Genomic DNA, 19,442 nt, shown 5'->3' with positions numbered 1-19,442 from the left:
ATTGCAGTTGTTAAATGTTCAATGGATAGGGCCTTGCAGAATTCTTCAAACTCTTTACTGGTAAATTTGGTGCCATTGTCACTGACTAGTTTTAGGTACTCCAAAACGACTGTAGAGATGTTTTAATGCATCTATAGTACTAGTCGATGTCGGATGCTTACACTTAAGCACTTCCGTCCATTTTGTAAAGCTGTCAACAACCACTAAGAAGTAATGTCCATTCAACGGACCCGCATAGTCAATGTGTAACCGCATCCATGGTGCATCCGTCTTCGGCCATGGTTGTATCTGTGCTGCTAGCTGACACCCTCAACACTCTCTTACCATTTTTTCGATGTCCCGGTTCATATTAGGCCAACATATATATCTGTGCATCAAGACCTTTATTCTGGACATGCCTGGATGACCGCTATGGAATTCTTTTAGCATTCTCTTTTGCAGTGTGATCGGTATGACGACTCTGTCTGTATACAATAAAGTCTATTAGAAAATTGAAAATGGCAAAATTTTTTAGTCTTTCTTTGACTTGTCATTTAACTTGCACCTGGTTTTTTGTTCTTATAATGAATTCATCTGTTTCTGCTGCCTTATTGATGTCATCCAGAGTCACTGGTAACTCTTGAACCGTGTTGCACAGCAGTCCAGAGAGTTCTTTTTCCTCTCTCAATGCAGCTATCACTGTGTCCTCTAAAGGTTCTGCACACTTTTGAATTAATCTGGATAGTCCATCTGCATGTCTGATATTTTTGGATGAAATATTCTCCATTTTAAAATTATAATTCAACAGAATTATGCTCCATCGTTGAAGTTTGTTTGCAGTGTGAGTGGGTATGCCTTTTTTTAGATCCAAAAATAGTCAACAAAGGCTTGTGGTCAGTCTGCAACGTAAAAATCCTGCCATGAATAAATCTATGGAATTTTTTAATTGCATAAATTATTGCTAAACTTTCTTTTTCAATTTGAGAATAGTTTCTTACTGCAGGCAAAAGTGATCTGGAAGCATGAACTATTGGCTTCATTGATCTGTCTTCCAGTCTATGGAGAAGTACTGCCCCTATACCATAATCACTTTCATTTGATGCCACAATCAATTCCTTCTGTAAATCGAAGTGTGCCAGTGCTAAATCAGATAGCAGGCATTTCTTAATCTCTTCAAATGCACTTTGGCACTCCTTTGACCAAATCCATTTTCGTCCTTTTTTAATAATTTGTTCAATGGTGCTCTCAACTTATGCATTTTTTGGTATATAGATAGCATAATATTGTGCTAAACCCAAAAAGATTGTAACTGGGCAACATTGCTAGGTGCTGGCATCCTCTCAATGGCTTCTGTTCTCTGGAGATCCAGTCTTCTGCCTTGGTTGTCAATGATTTGACCCAGATATTTTATCTGTTTTAAAAAAAATTCACATTTTTCGGCGCTCAATTTGAAACCAAATTCCTCAATTCTTTGGAAAACTGTTCTGATATGCTCTTTATATTCCTGCACATTTCTACTCTTTACAAGAATGGCATCCAAATATGCAACTGCAAAACCTAAATCAGCAAACATTGTGTCCATTATTTGCTGAAATAATGCTGAAGCTACTTTCAAACCAAAAGGGAGCCTTTTGAGTCTGAAGAGTCCTAAATAGGTATTGATATACAAATACTTCGAACATTTTTCAATGACTTTTACCTGAAGGCAAGCCTCAGATAAATCAATTTTGGAGAAAATTTTCCCTCCATTCAGCTTTGTAAAAATGTTTTCAGGGGATGGGAGTGGATAACTATGATCCATAAGACAGTCATTTGAGGCCTGTAGAAAAATCAGCACATATCTGAATCCTCTTATTTTTCTTTTTAACATATACAGTGGGGCTTGCCCACTCAGAATAGTCAACTTCTTCGACTACACCATTTTGGCTTAAAAACAGGATTCACATTTTGCTTTAGTTCAAAACTCACTTCCGTCTTAGTACACATACCTAACCCCTCAGAAAAAAACCCTGGGGAATTCACTTTTTAAGACCGTAAGAAAATCCTCATTTTGTTTGGAATTTTTCTTTTCAGCTGCACTCACACTGTTACAAAATGAATTTATGGGTAGCTCCCATGAATTAAACAAAATGATCCAATCAACTCCGAAGAGGCAAGAATTTATACCTGAAACAACTGACACTTTTGTAGAAAAAGTTTTCGATCCAAGGGATACACTGCAATTAAATTCTCCCATTAATTTTAATCTCTTTCCGGATACTCCTTTGGCAATTGTAAATGTTTTTTCTAGTTTTGGACACCCAATCCTCTTCCAGGTCGCTTCGTCGATAATTGAAATATTGCTACCTGTATCCAAAAGTAGTTTCACTATGTGACCATTTATTTTGGTATTGACAAATTTTCTTTTACCTCCTTGTCTCACTTCTTCTTTTGACAACACCACATTTACATTAAATTTTTGTCTTTGTTTATTTTGTTTAGTTTGGCACTGGGAAGCTCAGTGTCCAACTAAACCACATTTGACAAAAAATTGGTCTTTAAAAGGGCAATTTTTTCTTAAGTATGAACCCGCACAGCTCCAACATTCAAAACTTTTTCCTTTGTTCTTGAGAAATGTTTTTTGTTTTACCATTAGGACGTGGGATGTAGTTTTTCCCTCTATCCTAGTGGTATCCCTTTTCACATTTATCAATTTCTGACATTCTTCTGTCACTTTTTGCAAGTTAATTTCTGGATCTTGCTCCATAATCGCTAAAATCCTTGACCTTAAATCCTTGTCCTTCAGTGCTGTCAGTCCCTGAACAAATATATAACACTTAAACATGTCAACTGACAAATCTTTTAATTTAAATAGTTCATACTGGGCGTTGACTTTACCCACATATGTGACAATTTCATTAGTTTCTTCTTTTTGCACGTTCAAGCTTTCAGGTATTGTTTTCGTTAACTCTGTTATTTGTTTGGAAGACATGTTTTTTTGTTTTTTTTTAAATGCATAAATACAAAGTCAACGTATACAAAATTTTGTTCCAAAAAATAAGATGTTCCCCTTCAGATCTCGTCACGACAAAAAAAAAATGTCAGCACTTGAGAAATGTTCGAAGAGAAAAAAAAATTCACTATACAAAATATCAATAGTTTAAAAATTTTCAGAGATCCTTTTCGTCTTTTACAAATACACGTAAACTTCTTTTAAGAATTTCTTTATGACAGAAAAACAATTTCTACAGTACAATTCGTTTTATCGTGTTAACCAAAACAAACCACCTCCAAATTGCTTTTCAACTCGAGATGATATGGACGTCAACTTTTCAGAAAGTTCAAAGAAAAACGGCAATAAGAATATAAACATTCTTTGGACTTGCATGAATACTTGTCTTTCGCTTCTTAAGAAGTATTTCCTTAATCGGATATTAAACATTTTGAGAATTTTTTTTTTTTGCGCTCACCACGTGCTCACTTTTTTTTCTTTTTTTTTTTACTAAGTTCGCATCTCGTCTCCGTCGCCAACTTGATATGTCCTAAGGTGGCCTATTAATTCGGACAATCAAAGATAAAGTATTCCGTGAAAGGAATAAATAAACATACACTGGTTTGAATACTGAAAGAGAAGTTTATTTACGTATTTACATAGAAACAAATAAAGCGTGTTAATATTCAGGGAGGAAGTCTCTGTTTTTTTACAAGGGTCCGGTGAAAACCGGTGACTCGGTTCCTTATGTAGAATGTTCCAGGTTGGTTACCTATCTCCACATAACAGTTTTATTATCACACAATCCAAAAGACCCAACACAAAATCAACAGATATGACTGGGGCGTTTTCGAAATGACTGTTTCTGTTTAGAGCATAGCCGAAGCATGGTACTTGACTTTTTCACTTCAAACCATTATATATAAAAATAATTTTATAAACTCAACAGTAGGTTCTCTATAGTGTAATTTCTTTACTGTATTGTGGACTAATTCACTGCAAGGAGGCATGTGAAGCTTCCTCTCAGTGCACCGCGATGCGCCTCAACTAGAGTAGGCAATCAATTGATTTGATTGAAAAGTGGTTTCACTGATTTTGATGACTATAAAAATATAGTAAGTTTCTGAATTTTTGATATGAGGATAGGTTATTCGTATTATTTTAGATTTGGTTGTGAAAATGGCACTCAAAATGAGAACAGTAGGCTGATGAATCCAAATATGAAAAATAGTAGTGTGAAAAAATTATTGATCATCATTCAATCCAGGACAACGTCGGGTCTCCTTGCTAGTATGATAGATAAATGCTAGGTAATAAAAGTTACTTTACAACCTGTTTGCACCATTTCTTAGTGTTTTTAAATAGTTTTAAATGCTTTTTATTTCATCTCAAATATTAACTCTCTTTACGACTTAAATTTCTAACCAAGATGGCTGCCATCTTATCCATTTGACCTGCCCAGCCTCATTTGTAAGTTAATCATTTGGGGGGGGGGTCGCCATTACTAGAGTTCCATTCTATTTTTTTTTTTTTTGCCTAGATGGGGGGGGGGCTATTTTTATTTCTCGCCTTTTTAGGGGAGGGGATTCAAATCTCCCTCTTTTTTTCCTTTCATTTATAATTTAATTTGGCGGGGGTGCACTGTAAGGGTTAAAAGCTATAAAGACGGTTAATATTTGAGATGAAGTAAAAAGCATTTAAAACTAGTTAAAAACACCAAAAACATGACGCAGGTAAGTTGCAAAGTAACTTCTGTGCAGTTAAACACACTTAAAAAATGCATTCATTTCTTGTTTTTAAAAAAATAATAAATAAATAAAATCCCAATTACGTGCGCAAAAAAGAAATTAATAAATTTCAGAGGCGCAAAGATGAAAAAAATACACCCACACAAATTCTGCGAGTAAGAAAACTTAAAATGTGTTTTGTCCGGTGAACATAGTTCAACTATGTCCCCCTCTTTTCTTTCTCACACATTTCAATTTCCTCCCTCCAGAAGCAAAAGAATTGCACAAATACAAAAGCCATACTTTTTAAACTCAAAATTTATTCGCAAGTGACAGCAATGAAAGTTCTTTGCAAAACGGTGGCCCGATTTTGCTTCCATACGCATGGAGCCTTTAGTTCGAATTCCTATTATCGGAATGTTAGTTCGTTGTTCCTCGTAAGGATCCATGAATGTTCATGGAAAACTCAGCGGGAATGATGGCGCCTATAATTAGGCATAATGCGAGCCCCTTGGAACTCAAGATGAAATGAGATAAGATCCAATATTTGGTAAATAAACATACAGAACAGTTCTTGAATGTCATCCTCAATTAGGATAAATACAGCAATATAAGTTGTCTATGCTTGTAGAGATGTGTCCTTCGTTCACCAACTGTTTGGTGTCCATGAAGGAATTGTCTTAGTTCCCTCCAGTGAGTGCCGCTGTGGTTTTGAGTCTATCCTGATGCCGAGTTTCTGCTAGACTGAAAAATAAAACATGATACAAAAAAAGAGCGCCAAGTAATTTACTTGACTCATTCAAAATTAACCAATCACAGACCGGCTACTAGAACTGTGTGGCCGGCCTAAACAAGAAAGATGGCGGTTGTATATGGAATTTCTCACAAAGCATACCACGTGACAAAGATGTTCACTTTTTAACCAATCAACGCTCAAAGAAAGACTTAATTTTCAAACCTTTTTACAACTCACCTAGGAACCTATCGAAAAATATATAAACGATGAGCAAAATCTTCTCATCCTCTCACTTTTTGTTCTTTTCTCTTTCTCTCATCAATGTCATCGTTGCTACTTCCTCGCCAGCATGACGAAACCCACCTATTCGCACAGACGCATGTGTAACACCAAAGAGGGGCCACATCAGATCAGTAGGGTCGATGTGACGTTTTTTGTTAAATGTGATAATCAATCCCGGGCGAACACCGGTTACAAAAAAAAAAAAAATTTTTTTTTAGTTAATATTTTTATGTATCAAAATCTTGTTGTTGAGATACCATACGGTCGGGGGATAAAAATAGAAATCGCCTGCTAAACTTCAAAGTGAAAGATTACTTAAAACATTTTTTTAACCAAAATACGCTCGCGTTTGAACTACACGAGCCAAACACAAAATATTCCGAATCAGAGCTTTGAAATGTCGGTCGGCTTGAAATGTATTGGATGACAGGTGAAATGTCGGATCGTTTTTGATCTGAGAACCACACACACACACACACGAAACAGATCGGGCCTGATAAAAGAATTCATGACGTCAGCTCACGAATTGTTTTTCAATATTACTTATCTAACAATGTCTTTTAGCAAATTGTTTTGGGCGCAAAAGGGAATTCTGACATGTAAAGAATATTTTTTAAAAATCACACGGATGTTTTTACAAAACAAATAAATTCAAAGGGGAAAGAATATCAAACGGATATTTTTTAAATAGATGAAAGCTGGTGATCTATTACAAGCTAAACAATAATATTTCCTCTGATTATCAGTTGATAATATGGAAAAAAACATTATAAAGAAGGCGGGGTCAGACAAGTTGGGGAGGAGTCAATTTGATTTTGGAAATTGGGGGCGGAAAAATAATACCTGCCACAGGCCAAATTGACCAATGAGAAGGAATCAGGTGGATTGTTATCAATCAATTTGATTGGTTGAAGACGAACGTAGGCATCGTCATTATTCAAGGGTTTTACTATATAAGATCTGTAAAACTCGATTTAATCAGAGAGAGAGATAGGAGATAAGAAGAGAGAAGACAGAGAGAGATCTCTGGAGAGACAGAGATAAGGTCTCGGTAGAGGACTCCAGCCACCCGACTTCTCTCTCCCCCTTGCTGGTCGCCAGAGAGCTCAATTTGCAACTTAATAGAATTCAGAGGACCTAGGAAGAGACCAGCCAGAACACCTTAGTGATAATTACAACGGTCCGCGACTCCCACCGAGTATTTCAACAAGAAGCTCATTCACAAATCTAATTGCTTGCTTCCATTTAATCTTCAATTGTACATACGTCTGTAGATAATCATTTATGAATTTCCTAAATACATTATATATCAACCAACCTCCGGAGTTTGCTTGCTGATGTGCTGTTGTTCCATGTAATTTTAATTCTTTTTACTTGCCACTTGTGACCCCGTTCCCGTCAACGAACACCCAGTCAAGAGGACGACCAAGAAGAACAGGCCTTGAGGACCGTGCAACCGAGAAGAGTCCTCCAATGCCTTGATGAGGACTCACTGGGTGACGCGACATACCAACGGTTGGCAGACCTGGTTGCCCAGTCGACATAATTAATTACCCGGTGACTAGTATAATCATAATTGGGCATCGACCCAGGGTTAAGATCATAACTGGGCCGCGATCAGAGGTTCAAGGTCGTGTAAGGTCACGTTCAAGGTCACACATGCATGCACACAGAATAATGCAGACATTCAGTCGTGCCCATAAACATGTACTTTCTACCTCTCTTTTCTCTTACCAACTTGTGGCTACTTGTTCTTGCCAGCATGACAAGACACACCTATTCACACACACACACACACACACACACACACACACACACACACACACACACACACACACACACACACACACACACAGAGAGAATAATGCAGATATTCAGCCGTGCACAAAGACATTTACGTTCCTCTTTCCTAATATCACACAGAAAAAGTAAACCTGTTTTCTCACTAAGAAAACAAAGGACATTCTCTGCTTCTTTCTTGCAATACAACGAACAGGCTAAATAACTTTCACATTTAAGAGAACTGTCTACCAACATACACTTTTTGGACACTGAAAAATGATTCTTTTTTACTTTTGTGTAAATAAACAAAATTTATTTCATATATTTGATTTTTTTTATTTATTTGTGGTGGAAAAGGGTTCTAATCAAACTTGAGTACCACTACACTTTTATTGGCAATGGTAACATTGATTTGCTGTATATTTGATTTTCGACCACTTTTTCGAATCATTGTGGATTGTAAAACAGATCATAAAAGGGTATATTAAATATTTATTTTTTTTAATGTAGGGTACAAAACTTTGTAATCCTCAAAAGCAGACACCATGCTGTTCCAATCTAGCTTCTTTGTCAGTGGTGGAGAAATCCTTCTAGACTGAGGTAATTTAAATTTTTGTCCCAATCTTGAGGGTCTCTATTGAGAAAAAGTTTTCAATTTTTTAAATGCAATAATGATGTGTCCATCTGAACGTGCTTTTTCTCTCTAATAATTTAAAATAAAATGCTACGCAAATTTTGGGTACAATGACAAGGATGACCCCCGCTCCCCACACTTTTGAATTTGTTTTGATAACAGTCATTTTTTTTTAAATGAATAAATTTTTGAAAGAAAATGCTTTCAGAGCTTTGCTGATGCTTTTTACGTTTAGTAACAGGGGAAATTTGTCCATCATTATCTTCTAACTCTTTGCAAGCTTTAAAAACAAAGGTTCGGGCGACTTTAAGAAATTGTGCAATTTGCAAATCGCTGTGTTCTGCCATTATTGCAACTATTGCAGCATGTCTTTTCGTTTCCTGTGTTATTTCCATAATTGATTGTCTGTAAAAAAAATAATAAAAGTTAATATACAGGAAAAAATGGGTAAAATAAGTGATGTTCTCAAACACCAGATTCACCCTATATATATATATATATATATATATATATATATATATATATATATATATATATATATATATGCTGTTACAAATATGTGAAAAAAAAAAAATAATTTGAGACAATAATTACTTTTAATATTATAAAAAAAAAAAAAGTCGAGAGAGAAAATTCTGTTTTTATCGCGCTTTATATTGTCGTCTGCTCTCAGTGAATTTGTAAACATCCGGAAAAAGAAAGAGAGAGAGAGAGAGAGAGAGAGAGAGAGAGAGAGAGAGAGAGAGAGAGAGAGAGAGAGAGAACATACGAAAATACAGCAAGGGGACGCCTATAAACTGTAAAGAAAGAGAGAGAAGATATGAAACTAGAGAGAGAGAAAGCTGCAGGCATCCGCCTCGCGTATTATTGAGCGAGTGACGCGAGAGAGATGCAGGTACATACAGTGAGAGAGGGGGCGCCAAAGAGAGAGAGAAAGGTATACCATTAGAGAGAGGGAAAGGAGCGGCGCAAGGTGGCGAGTGAGTGACGACATAGCAGCCGAAGAGGAGGGTTAGGGAAGCGACAGTGTTGGCGATGGTGACGACGTTTGTGATGCTAACGACGGTGAAGAAATAAACGATATATTTTGACGACAGAGAAAACGAAAAAAAGGCGATAATGAGGAATGACGATGTATTCAATATAGACGAAGGAATGAAATTGTTTCAAAAGAAAGGAATGCGACAAAAATATTTAAAACCCGACGCTGAGTGAGTCGATTGCTTATTTTTCTCTCTCTATATCTCTCTCTCATATATGAAAACAAAACACAAAAAGGGCATCCTTCCATTTTGGAGTTAAAAGCAGACGACAGAATGTGAACTGTTATTTCTTTTGCGCGGAAATTCTCTCTCGAATCTATTTCAAGTTTGTTTGTTCATCCAGTTACACATTCTCTTTTACTTTCGTTACAATATATTTTTATATATGTAAATAAAATTGTGTTAATTTTTCCATTGGCCTCGGTATTGTTACTTGGATGTGTTTTTTTTTTGTCTTGTATTTATAAATGTCTTTCGAGAAAATGGATATATCCCTCCTGTATCTAAAAACCCGGGAAAACTAATTTCTTTTAAATAATTTTTTTTATATTTTGTGTTACGACTTTTACCCCTAGACATTCCAGGTCGTAACATAAATGGGGGCTCATCCGGGAATATCCTCCTCCAAAGACACTAGACAGTGGACACATTTAAAGTAACAAGAGGTGTTTAAAAAAAAAAAAAAAAAAAAAGAAAAAAAAAAGATGGCACTGGTTCAAGCATTCCTAGAGTCACCGTCATTTGAAGAACTATGCAAGATGAAAAAAGATGACATATTATCGATAGCGAGAGAGTATGAGTTAGACTACAGACCGGGTATGCGGAAAGCCAAACTAATTGAGATAGTGACGGAACATTTGGTCGATAATGACCTAGTGGACGAGTCCGTGTTGCGGATTTTGACAGAGAGCACACCTGAACCCCGTCAGGAATGAAGGGAAGAATTCGACATCCCCAGAAATATCCGGCTCGTACCGACGTTCCACAAAGAAAATGTGGACAGGTATTTCCTACATTTTGAGAAGATAGCTCTGAGCGCTAAATGGCCCAGGGATGCATGGCCGATGCTGCTACAGACGGCGCTGAAAGGAAAAGCACAGGAAGTATATACCTCCCTATCGTTAGCAGATTGCACCGACTACAACCGCCTGAAACGTGCCATCCTCCATAATTACGAGTTAGTGCCTGAGGCATATCGGCAACGATTTCGGTCATGCCAAAAGGAAGAAGACCAGACGTACGTTGAATTCTTCCGTCAGAAAGAAACTCATTTCAATAGGTGGACCCTAGCTAAAGATGCCACCTTTGATTACGAAAAACTCCGTCAAATGATCTTGATGGAGGAGTTCAAGAGCTGCCTCCCTAGTGAACTAAAATTATTCCTGGACGAGAGGCGGATCGACACAACATACGAAATGGCGATCCTTGCCGACGAGTACACCCTGACGCATGCATGCGAGGGAAATAAACCCCTAAAATTATCCGAGACCCGCTCGAACTCCTGGAAAACAAGTAGTGTTACCCACAGCTTAGGGCATAGTCCAGACAGTAAGATATATCGACCCCCTGACATCAGAAACAGATCCCCAAACAACTCGATCCGACCACCCACCTATCAAATGACAAAGACACATAGGCCTGTAATGTGCTATTATTGCAGGAAGGTTGGACATATTGTAATGAACTGCCCCGCAAGGGAAAATGTGAACTCGATGAAAAGACCACTTGGTAAACCGCAAGGCTTTATCACCACCTACCAACCCCCTGCAGAGAACGACGGCGATAAAATCAGGGAGGAATTCCAACCATTTGTGTCGGATGGTCTGATATATCCGATAACTGACCACACAAATTGGCGGAAAGTAAAAATCCTTCGCGACACTGGAGCAACCCAATCGCTGGTTTTAAAACAGAGTATGCCATGCGAGTCACAGACGGCGACAGGAGAATCCGTCATAATTCGCGGAATTGGGGGAAGGTATATTAACGTACCGATCCACCGAATCTCTCTTGATTCGAACATAGTACGTGGTCTGGTGGAAGTAGGCGTAGTCGATAGCCTACCCATGAAGGGTATCTCGATGTTACTCGGGAATGATCTAGCCGGCGAAAGAGTTGTTCCCCACCCGAGAGTGATGGTGGAGCCAAACACTTCAGAAAACACTGAGATGATAGAGGAACAATACCCCGGCATCTTCCCAGCGTGTGCAGTAACCCGTGCCCAGTCCGCAAAAAGAACAGCAGAGGAAAGGTTAGAGGCAAAAGATCGGTCCAGGGAAGATGAGGAAATCGACCTATCGAAATCATTCATGAATCTTGAGGGGAAGCTCAACTCGCCACCGACAGATCCAAATAATACCCATACCTACGAAACCTCCCTACAAGTTCCCACTTCACGGCAACTGATCATACAAGAACAGTGGAAGGATGATCGGATTTCCCCCCTCCTCGAAGAAACACTGCCCAAAGTAGAACTGGAAAAAATACCCTCCGGATATTTGATAAAAAATGGTGTACTGATGAGGAAGTGGAGACCCCCGCAATCCCCAACTCACGAAGACTGGGCGGTGATATACCAACTAGTGTTACCAAAGGTACGTAGGGCCGAAGTGTTGGAAATAGCACACGAAACCCCCTTGGGAGGCCACTTAGGCGTCCGTAAAACCTATGATAAGATCACCAAACACTTTTACTGGCCTGGAGTCTGCAAAGATGTATCCAACTTTTGCCGAACTTGCCACACCTGCCAGATAGCAGGCAAGCTGAATCAGAAGATACCAATCGCCCCCCCCCTACATCCTATACCCGCTTTTGAAGAACCATTTTGCCGCGTTTTAATCGACTGCGTGGGTCCACTTCCTAAGACCAAACGAGGAAATCAGTATATATTCACTATCCTCTGCGCATCTACCAGATTTCCAGAAGCAGTCCCGCTCAGGAACATATCTGCTGAGAAAATCACAAGGGCTCTTCTCAACTTCTTCTCCATGGTCGGACTACCGAGGGTAATACAGTCTGATCAAGCATCGAATTTCATGTCCAGTATGTTTCTTTTAGAAGATCGTAAGATAATTCCAAGAGACTTCAATATCACACGAAAACGTGTGGGACCGGACAAAATAAGTATGAAAAAAAAAAAAAAATCTTTGGAAAAGATTTTCTTTTTTTTTTAATATGGGAGGGGGTGTTACAAATATGTGAAAAAAAAAAAATAATTTGAGACAATAATTACTTTTAATATTATAAAAAAAAAAAAAGTCGAGAGAGAAAATTCTGTTTTTATCGCGCTTTATATTGTCGTCTGCTCTCAGTGAATTTGTAAACATCCGGAAAAAGAAAGAAAGACAGAGAGAGAACATACGAAAATACAGCGAGGGGACGCCTATAAACTGTAAAGAAAGAGAGAGGGGGAGAGAGAAGATATGAAACTAGAGAGAGGGAAAGCTGCAGGCATACGCCTCGCGTATTATTGAGCGAGTGACGCGAGAGAGATGCAGGTACATACAGTGAGAGAGGGGGCGCCAAAGAGAGAGAGAAAGGTATACCATTAGAGAGAGGGAAAGGAGCGGCGCAGGGTGGCGAGTGAGTGACGACATAGCAGCCGAAGAGGAGGGTTAGGGAAGCGACAGTGTTGGCGATGGTGACGACGTTTGTGATGCTAACGACGGCGAAGAAATAAACGATATATTTTGATGACAGAGAAAACGAAAAAAAGGCGATAATGAGGAATGACGATGTATTCAATATAGACGAAGGAATGAAATTGTTTCAAAAGAAAGGAATGCGACAGAAATATTTAAAACCCGACGCTGAGTGAGTCGATTGCTTATTTTTCTCTCTATATATCTCTCTCTCATATATGAAAACAAAACACAAAAAGGGCATCCTTCCATTTTGGAGTTAAAAGCAGACGACAGAATGTGAACTGTTATTTCTTTTGCGCGGAAATTCTCTCTCGAATCTATTTCAAGTTTGTTTGTTCATCCAGTTACACATTCTCTTTTACTTTCGTTACAATATATTTTTATATATGTAAATAAAATTGTGTTAATTTTTCCATTGGCCTCGGTATTGTTACTTGGATGTGTTTTTTTTTTGTCTTGTATTTATAAATGTCTTTCGAGAAAATGGATATATCCCTCCTGTATCTAAAAACCCGGGAAAACTAATTTCTTTTAAATAATTTTTTTTATATTTTGTGTTACGACTTTTACCCCTAGACATTCCAGGTCGTAACAATATATATATATATATATATATATATATATATATATATGGTGTCCACAAAGTCTGGCTACATTATGTAGCCAGACTTTGTGGAAGCATCCTGTAGATTATGTAGCCAGACTTTGTGGGTACCCTGTATGTATATATATATATATACATTGAAGAAAAAATTGTCTTGTGCTTTTGTGTTTTAAGTTCATTTAAAAGTTCTTTTTGGCAGACGATAAGTATTGTTTTGAAAGCAATTTTATTTTGTCAAAAATCTTTCTCAATAATGAAACTGTTCATTCTTTTCTTTGATGAAAATCTTGCACGACTGAGGACAAAATTTTAAGAAAACAGTTCTTAATTGAAGAAGTTACTTGAAGTCTTAGGCTAATATTGGGTTTATATATTTGTAGCAGAAACAAATGGGACTTTTTCTTCCTCGAATCAATGCCTCTCCCCTGTGCTATTCGGCCACATCTTGACCAGTCAGTGGTACGGCGCATTGATACTTCCTATCCCCAAATGAAATCGGCCAGCATCCGGTTTGAAGAAGAACAACTCATGCTTACGCAGAGAGACACCAAACGGAACGGACCTCCTTTTCTTCTCTCTCTCTCTCTCCCTCTCTCTCTCTCTCTCTCTCTCTCTCTCTCTCTCTCTCTCTCTCTACCTCGGTGTTATCTCTACGGTATCGACGATTCCACTGGAATAACTACCGCGATAATACCAGGTGCCAGAGTCCAGCTTTCTACAAGGAAAATACCACATTCTCCTCAATAAACCTTTTCTGTGACCTTTTATGAAGTTGTTGCGTTTGTCATTTCAGAAGCTTGTATCGAATTATTTATTTTATTAGGGTGTGCCCTAAAAGCATTACAAAACCCTAGATATTTCTTCTCTTTTTTCTTGTTTATTATTTTTTCTCAATTAATAAAGAATAAAATATTACTTATGACTCTGAAAATGAAACATTAACATCCTAATCAAACTCTAATAATATATTATTTTTCTTTTAGTAAAGAAATAAGAATTTCTGAACTGCAAATGTTAAATTAAAATTACAAAGACATATATAAACACATTTGTACATTAGTGGAAATCTCTCTAGAGCTCTTTCGGCTATCATTTCATCAGGATAAAAATCGATAGCAATGAAAAATAATATTAATGGTGAAAATAAAGAGCAATAGAGGGATAAAAATCGATAGTGAGGAAAAATAATATTAATGGCGAAAATAAAGAGCAATAGATGGATCCTTCTATTGCTCTTTATTTTCACCATTAATATTATTTTTCATTGCTATCGATTTTTCTTCTGACGAGATGTTAGCCGTAAGAGCTCTAGAGAGATTTCCGCCAATGTTCAAATGTGTATATAAATTGTGTACCTCCAAACATATATATATATATATATATATATATATATATATATATATATATATATATATTATTCATTTATCATTTGGATAAATGATTATTACTTTCAATCACACCTTTTAAATAATTAGTCACTGACTAAAATATAAACATTTGAATTATTCTCAGATATTTTCAATAAATTTAGGATACATTTGGATTCCGTTTTGCAAATATAACCTTCGTTAAATAATCTTTTTCCTTTAAATAAAATAGGTTTTAATTTTTTCTAAATATAACGTTGAATATTAACTTTGCATCACAAATCTTTTTATAATTCTTGGATCCTTTCAAGAAAATAAAATCATGTGTTTCCAACTTTACAAAAATATCAATGGCCCAAATATAACTTTCGTGTTAAAATTACATAATTAAGAGATCAATTTGTCTCATCTTTCACTATGTTACGATAAAAAATATTTAAATTTCTTCTCAACATTCTTATATCAAGTTTTCATAAAAAGGAGAAAAATGAATTTACAGAAACGCAATTTTGATAACAGAAGAAAACAGATGGAAAATTAAGATGTTTCTACTTATCTGGAAATTCTTTGTCTGCGAACCATAAAGGTCTCAGGATAGATTCATAAAATGATTCAATAGAAATTGATATACCGAATATGGTCATCGTCTGACCAAGTAACTTTATCAAAGTTGCTGTCTGCCAGAGGAAACACCTACTAATGTTTATCATTGTTATATTTATGACAAAATGCCAGAGTTCTATTGTGGATTAAAGATGATTACAGGTGCTAGAATATACATTTAGAAAAGTGCACAAAGAAAATTAAGAATTATTATTCACAAGTCGAGAGAAATGTTTAGATTGAGTTGAGATAGAAGAGTCATGGACAGATATCCTAGTTACAATCTGCAAAAAGGGTCAGGAGGGATAAAATCATTAATCAATAAGAATTGGAAGAAATAAAAGCAACGCTAAGTGATTTATGTGACTAGTTATTCCCTGAAGGTTGAGTTGAGGTAGTCAGCAATCAATCAGTGTACTGGCCGTGATGAAAAGTTTGGGTTGGGTTGCGTGCTGCTTTTGTAGTCGAGGTTACCAATGTAGGGCTCACATGGGGTTACCAATGCAGGACTTGAGGAGTCACTAATTTGTAGGACTTATGCTGGAGTTACCAATTGGAGGTACTGACCATTCAGTCACTAACTTGTAATTTTTAGAATTGTGGTTGCAGGTGCAGAAAAATCTCTTGAAGTCAAAATAGTAGAGTATCCAAGAGACCAATAAAGGTAAATTTAACGAGATCGCCGACCAATAGAAGAGTGCCACAAAATCACATACTCACATACGTAAAAACAAAAAAAAAGTAGAACTAGCTCTGAAAAATAATGATACTTTATAAAGAACTCAAGATGACTGTATTGATATGAAATAAACAACACTTATTAGGAATATTAATTCAAGTTGTTCCAACGCAATTGTTTTCTTGTAATGAGTGTTCATTATGCAGGATTAGCTAAATGAGGATTTTGTGAGAGTAGCATGGAGTTTAAAATTACTGATTTTTCTGTGTCCAGAGTGTCACATGTGGCTTGAAATAAACGTGATTATTTTCTGAGAGAAAAATGATCTCCATAATCATGAGAGCAGAAGTGTGCATGTGTTCATCACACAAAAAACAGTAGCCCGAAATAACATTGTTTAAAAAGAGAGAATTAAATTCTCATTCAGTATGGTAATTTTCCATGATGAGGATTAAGGTGCATGTGCATAGTGTGCAAATTTAAGACGAGAGATTTTAACCCCTCCCAGTGGCAGAGTTATTCTGACATCCAGTCTTGGGGAAGACAAGAGGAAAATTGATTTGATTTTCACGGCAAATCTTTATATAGCAATGTTCTCGAACGTTTCAGCCAGTTTACTGTATGTCTACATGAGGAAATCTAACATAGTTCCTTTGTTTCATGTGTGTGGGTGGTCATATCACAACGTTATGTGCTTGCGCATTCTTTGTACATGTGGGCGTTAAAAACGGTGACTGGTTTGAAGATGTTTCGTCCAGAGATTTGTTCTCATTGTACATAATGGTTGTTACATATTCAATAAATGCACTTTTACCCAGATTTTTCTTTTCTTTTGTTTTCTTAATATGAGGGGAATTCTGGACAGGAACCCACTTTTCTTTTCGACCTGTAATCATTTTACAATTAATGTTGAGCACGGCCCCCGTCCTCCTTAAAAAGGTAGGAAGATTATTATTTTTTTATTGTGATTTTTAGTGTCTATTCAATTAATTTATAAGCAATATAAGTGAAATTAAACTTTAAGATTATTTCAAACTCAGATTTTAGCTTGCTATGTTAACTACTTTAACTTTATTGGTACGCCAATAACATTAATAAGTTTTTGAAACCGTAGATTATAGCATTGCTTCTTTAGCAACTTTTAATAAATAGCCTAGGTAAGATTTATGTGGTGATGATTGAACGATTACGAGTTTGACAGTGAATTTTATCATGTAGTGCTTGTCATCCAATGAGGTGATGTCGAACGATAATTATGCATTATGAAAAATGTTCTTAATTTTCCTTATGAATGTTAATAAAAGGATAATTCTTTTTTGCGATGGCAGCATGCCAGAACACCAAAAAGTACACCAGGATGCTAAAAAGTATGCCGGTGCGCCAAATCTCATTCCGTCATAAAAACAACTTTCTACAGAAAAAAACAACTTATTTTTACATTTTTATTTTGTCTATAAACATAAAATTACATATGAAAAAACATGTTTATTATTTAAAAAAAATTAAACTTATGCAACAGGGATGAAGTTTTTTTTCCCCCCTCTTTAAACGAAACTGACTTGTTTTGATAAAATTGTGTGTGGTGTACCGCTGAAATATTTTTTCTTAAGAATAAAAATGAATTTTATTTTCACAATAATCTTTATACATTTATCTAGCCAATAAACATAAAATTTTATATAAAAAAACTCTGTTTATTATTTTAAAAAATTCAACAACCAAGCTGAAGTCAATGTTTTGCATCTAAAACAAAACTATTTTAATAAATCTCTGTGTGACGTACCACTGAAATATTTTTCTATAGAATAAAATTGAATAAAGTTTAGTTTTACGAGAATCTTTATACATTTATCCAGCGAATAAACATAAAATTATATATGCAAAAACACATTTATTATTTAAAAAAATCAAACTTTACGCCAAACGCAATTTTATGAAAACAAGTCAATTTCGTTTAAGAATACAAAAAATAACTTGTTCTCGGTGCCAAATTCCCTTTTCAGATCAGAATCCAAAAAGATGTAATGTTGGAAACCCGTGGAATTCTTCCTCGAATCGAGGCAGCAAAAATACTTTGCTGCTTTGAGATGTTTTAAATGCCCAAACTTGGAGCGGAACTTTATTATTGCAATTACCAATGCACTTAAGTAGGATCAATTATATTTGCACTTTTGTGCTACAATTTTATGTCTGTAAAGATGAGATTAAGGTCAAATAGACCTGTCACTTGTTCGACATTGGACTAACTCTACAGGACTCCTCCTAGCAGCCCGACTTGGAAGTCAACTCAACAGATCCAATCTCCACACTACTTCATCAGTGGGAATTCTACCCAGCCTTTATCGAAGATGAACTATTATTCCCTTTGGGAATGTTACCAGCCCTTAGTGGCAGATAGCTGAAGATAATGCATCTTTTGCAACATGGACTTTTTTTACTTCAATAAAATTTATGTTGAAGTTTGTTGTAATTTCTGTTTGGTTTTCTTCCATTCTGCCAGAGCAAAAACCTTGTGAGAGAAATCGCACATCGTTTTTTTTTTTTTTGCCAAAAGGTGTAATATTTTTTCTTCGCATCTCCTAGGGTTTTTTTTTTTTTTTTTTTTTTTTTTTTGCAAAAGTAACGTCTTTTTTCTCCCCCCCCTTTCTAAAGCTGCGATTTATTCCCCCCCCCCTTCCTATCGTTTATTTTGCAAAAGGTATCGCCCCCCCCCATCTTCATTTTTTTTTCTTGCAAGAGTCACGTTGGTTTATAATTGTAGTTTAAATTCTCATATCATTAACTTGCAATAAATGTCAACGTTTCTTTTGGCGGACTGTTGATTTTTTTAATATTGAAACGTTCCTGAATTTGTAAATCGTAAAAAAAAACAAAAAAAAAACACTACCTATCACATTAAATTGTAATGGTTAACAAAGACCATATCCTTTCATTAAATAAATAAATAAATAAATAACTATTGTCCATCTATTTAAATTGTAACTGAAAAATAAAAAACATCGTCATCTTATTAAATCGTAACTGAAAAAAAAACGTCATTCTTAAATCGTAACGTGGAAAAAAAAACCCATCTTTTTTCTTCCTTCATTATTCTAATTCCTTGTAAAGATATTTTTGATATTCATTGATTAAAAAAAAATATTTTTATTAGTTGTGGTGCAGGTGTGGTCTGTTGCTTAAAAATTGTGTTGGAGAATTTGTTTTTTTTATACAAATTTGGTCCACCACGTGATCGAAATTATTTTCGGCTTAGCGAAGGTTTCGGTTATCTCCCTTGTATTATTAAATTTATATCGTTGTCTTAATTAGATTTATTTAGCCGGTTTTGGGTTTTCACATATTATTTTTTCCTTCTTGACGACTATAGTTTTAGGTTGTCGGAAAATAGTAA

The 19,442-nt window shown here is 36.0% G+C and overlaps 1 protein-coding gene across 1 annotated transcript; it reads left to right on the top strand.

Annotated features, from left to right (window-relative positions):
• The first annotated feature begins 10,218 nt into the window (after positions 1 to 10,218).
• LOC145254532 (uncharacterized) lies at positions 10,219 to 18,137 on the top strand. Its single transcript, XM_080113058.1, has 2 exons — positions 10,219 to 12,217; positions 18,055 to 18,137. The coding sequence occupies exons 1-2, from the start codon at positions 10,219 to 10,221 to the stop codon at positions 18,135 to 18,137; spliced, it is 2,082 nt and encodes a 693-aa protein (XP_079969184.1).
• Positions 18,138 to 19,442: the final 1,305 nt, after the last annotated feature.

Source organism: Euprymna scolopes, chromosome 30 (assembly GCF_053919585.1).
Source record: "Euprymna scolopes isolate OS-2025 chromosome 30, ASM5391958v1, whole genome shotgun sequence".
Classification (NCBI taxonomy): domain Eukaryota; kingdom Metazoa; phylum Mollusca; class Cephalopoda; order Sepiida; family Sepiolidae; genus Euprymna; species Euprymna scolopes.
The sequence above is the reverse complement of the archived record's forward strand: the minus strand, read 5'-3'. Positions and strand labels throughout refer to the sequence as shown.

Excerpts from the sequence above, each read along its gene's own strand:
- LOC145254532 (XM_080113058.1), top strand. The coding sequence starts at position 10,219 with ATGCTGCTACAGACGGCGCTGAAAGGAAAAGCACAGGAAGTATATACC. Across the intron at positions 12,218-18,054 it reads TATGTTTCTTTTAGAAGATC|ATCAGAATCCAAAAAGATGT; the intron begins GTAAGATAATTC and ends TTCCCTTTTCAG.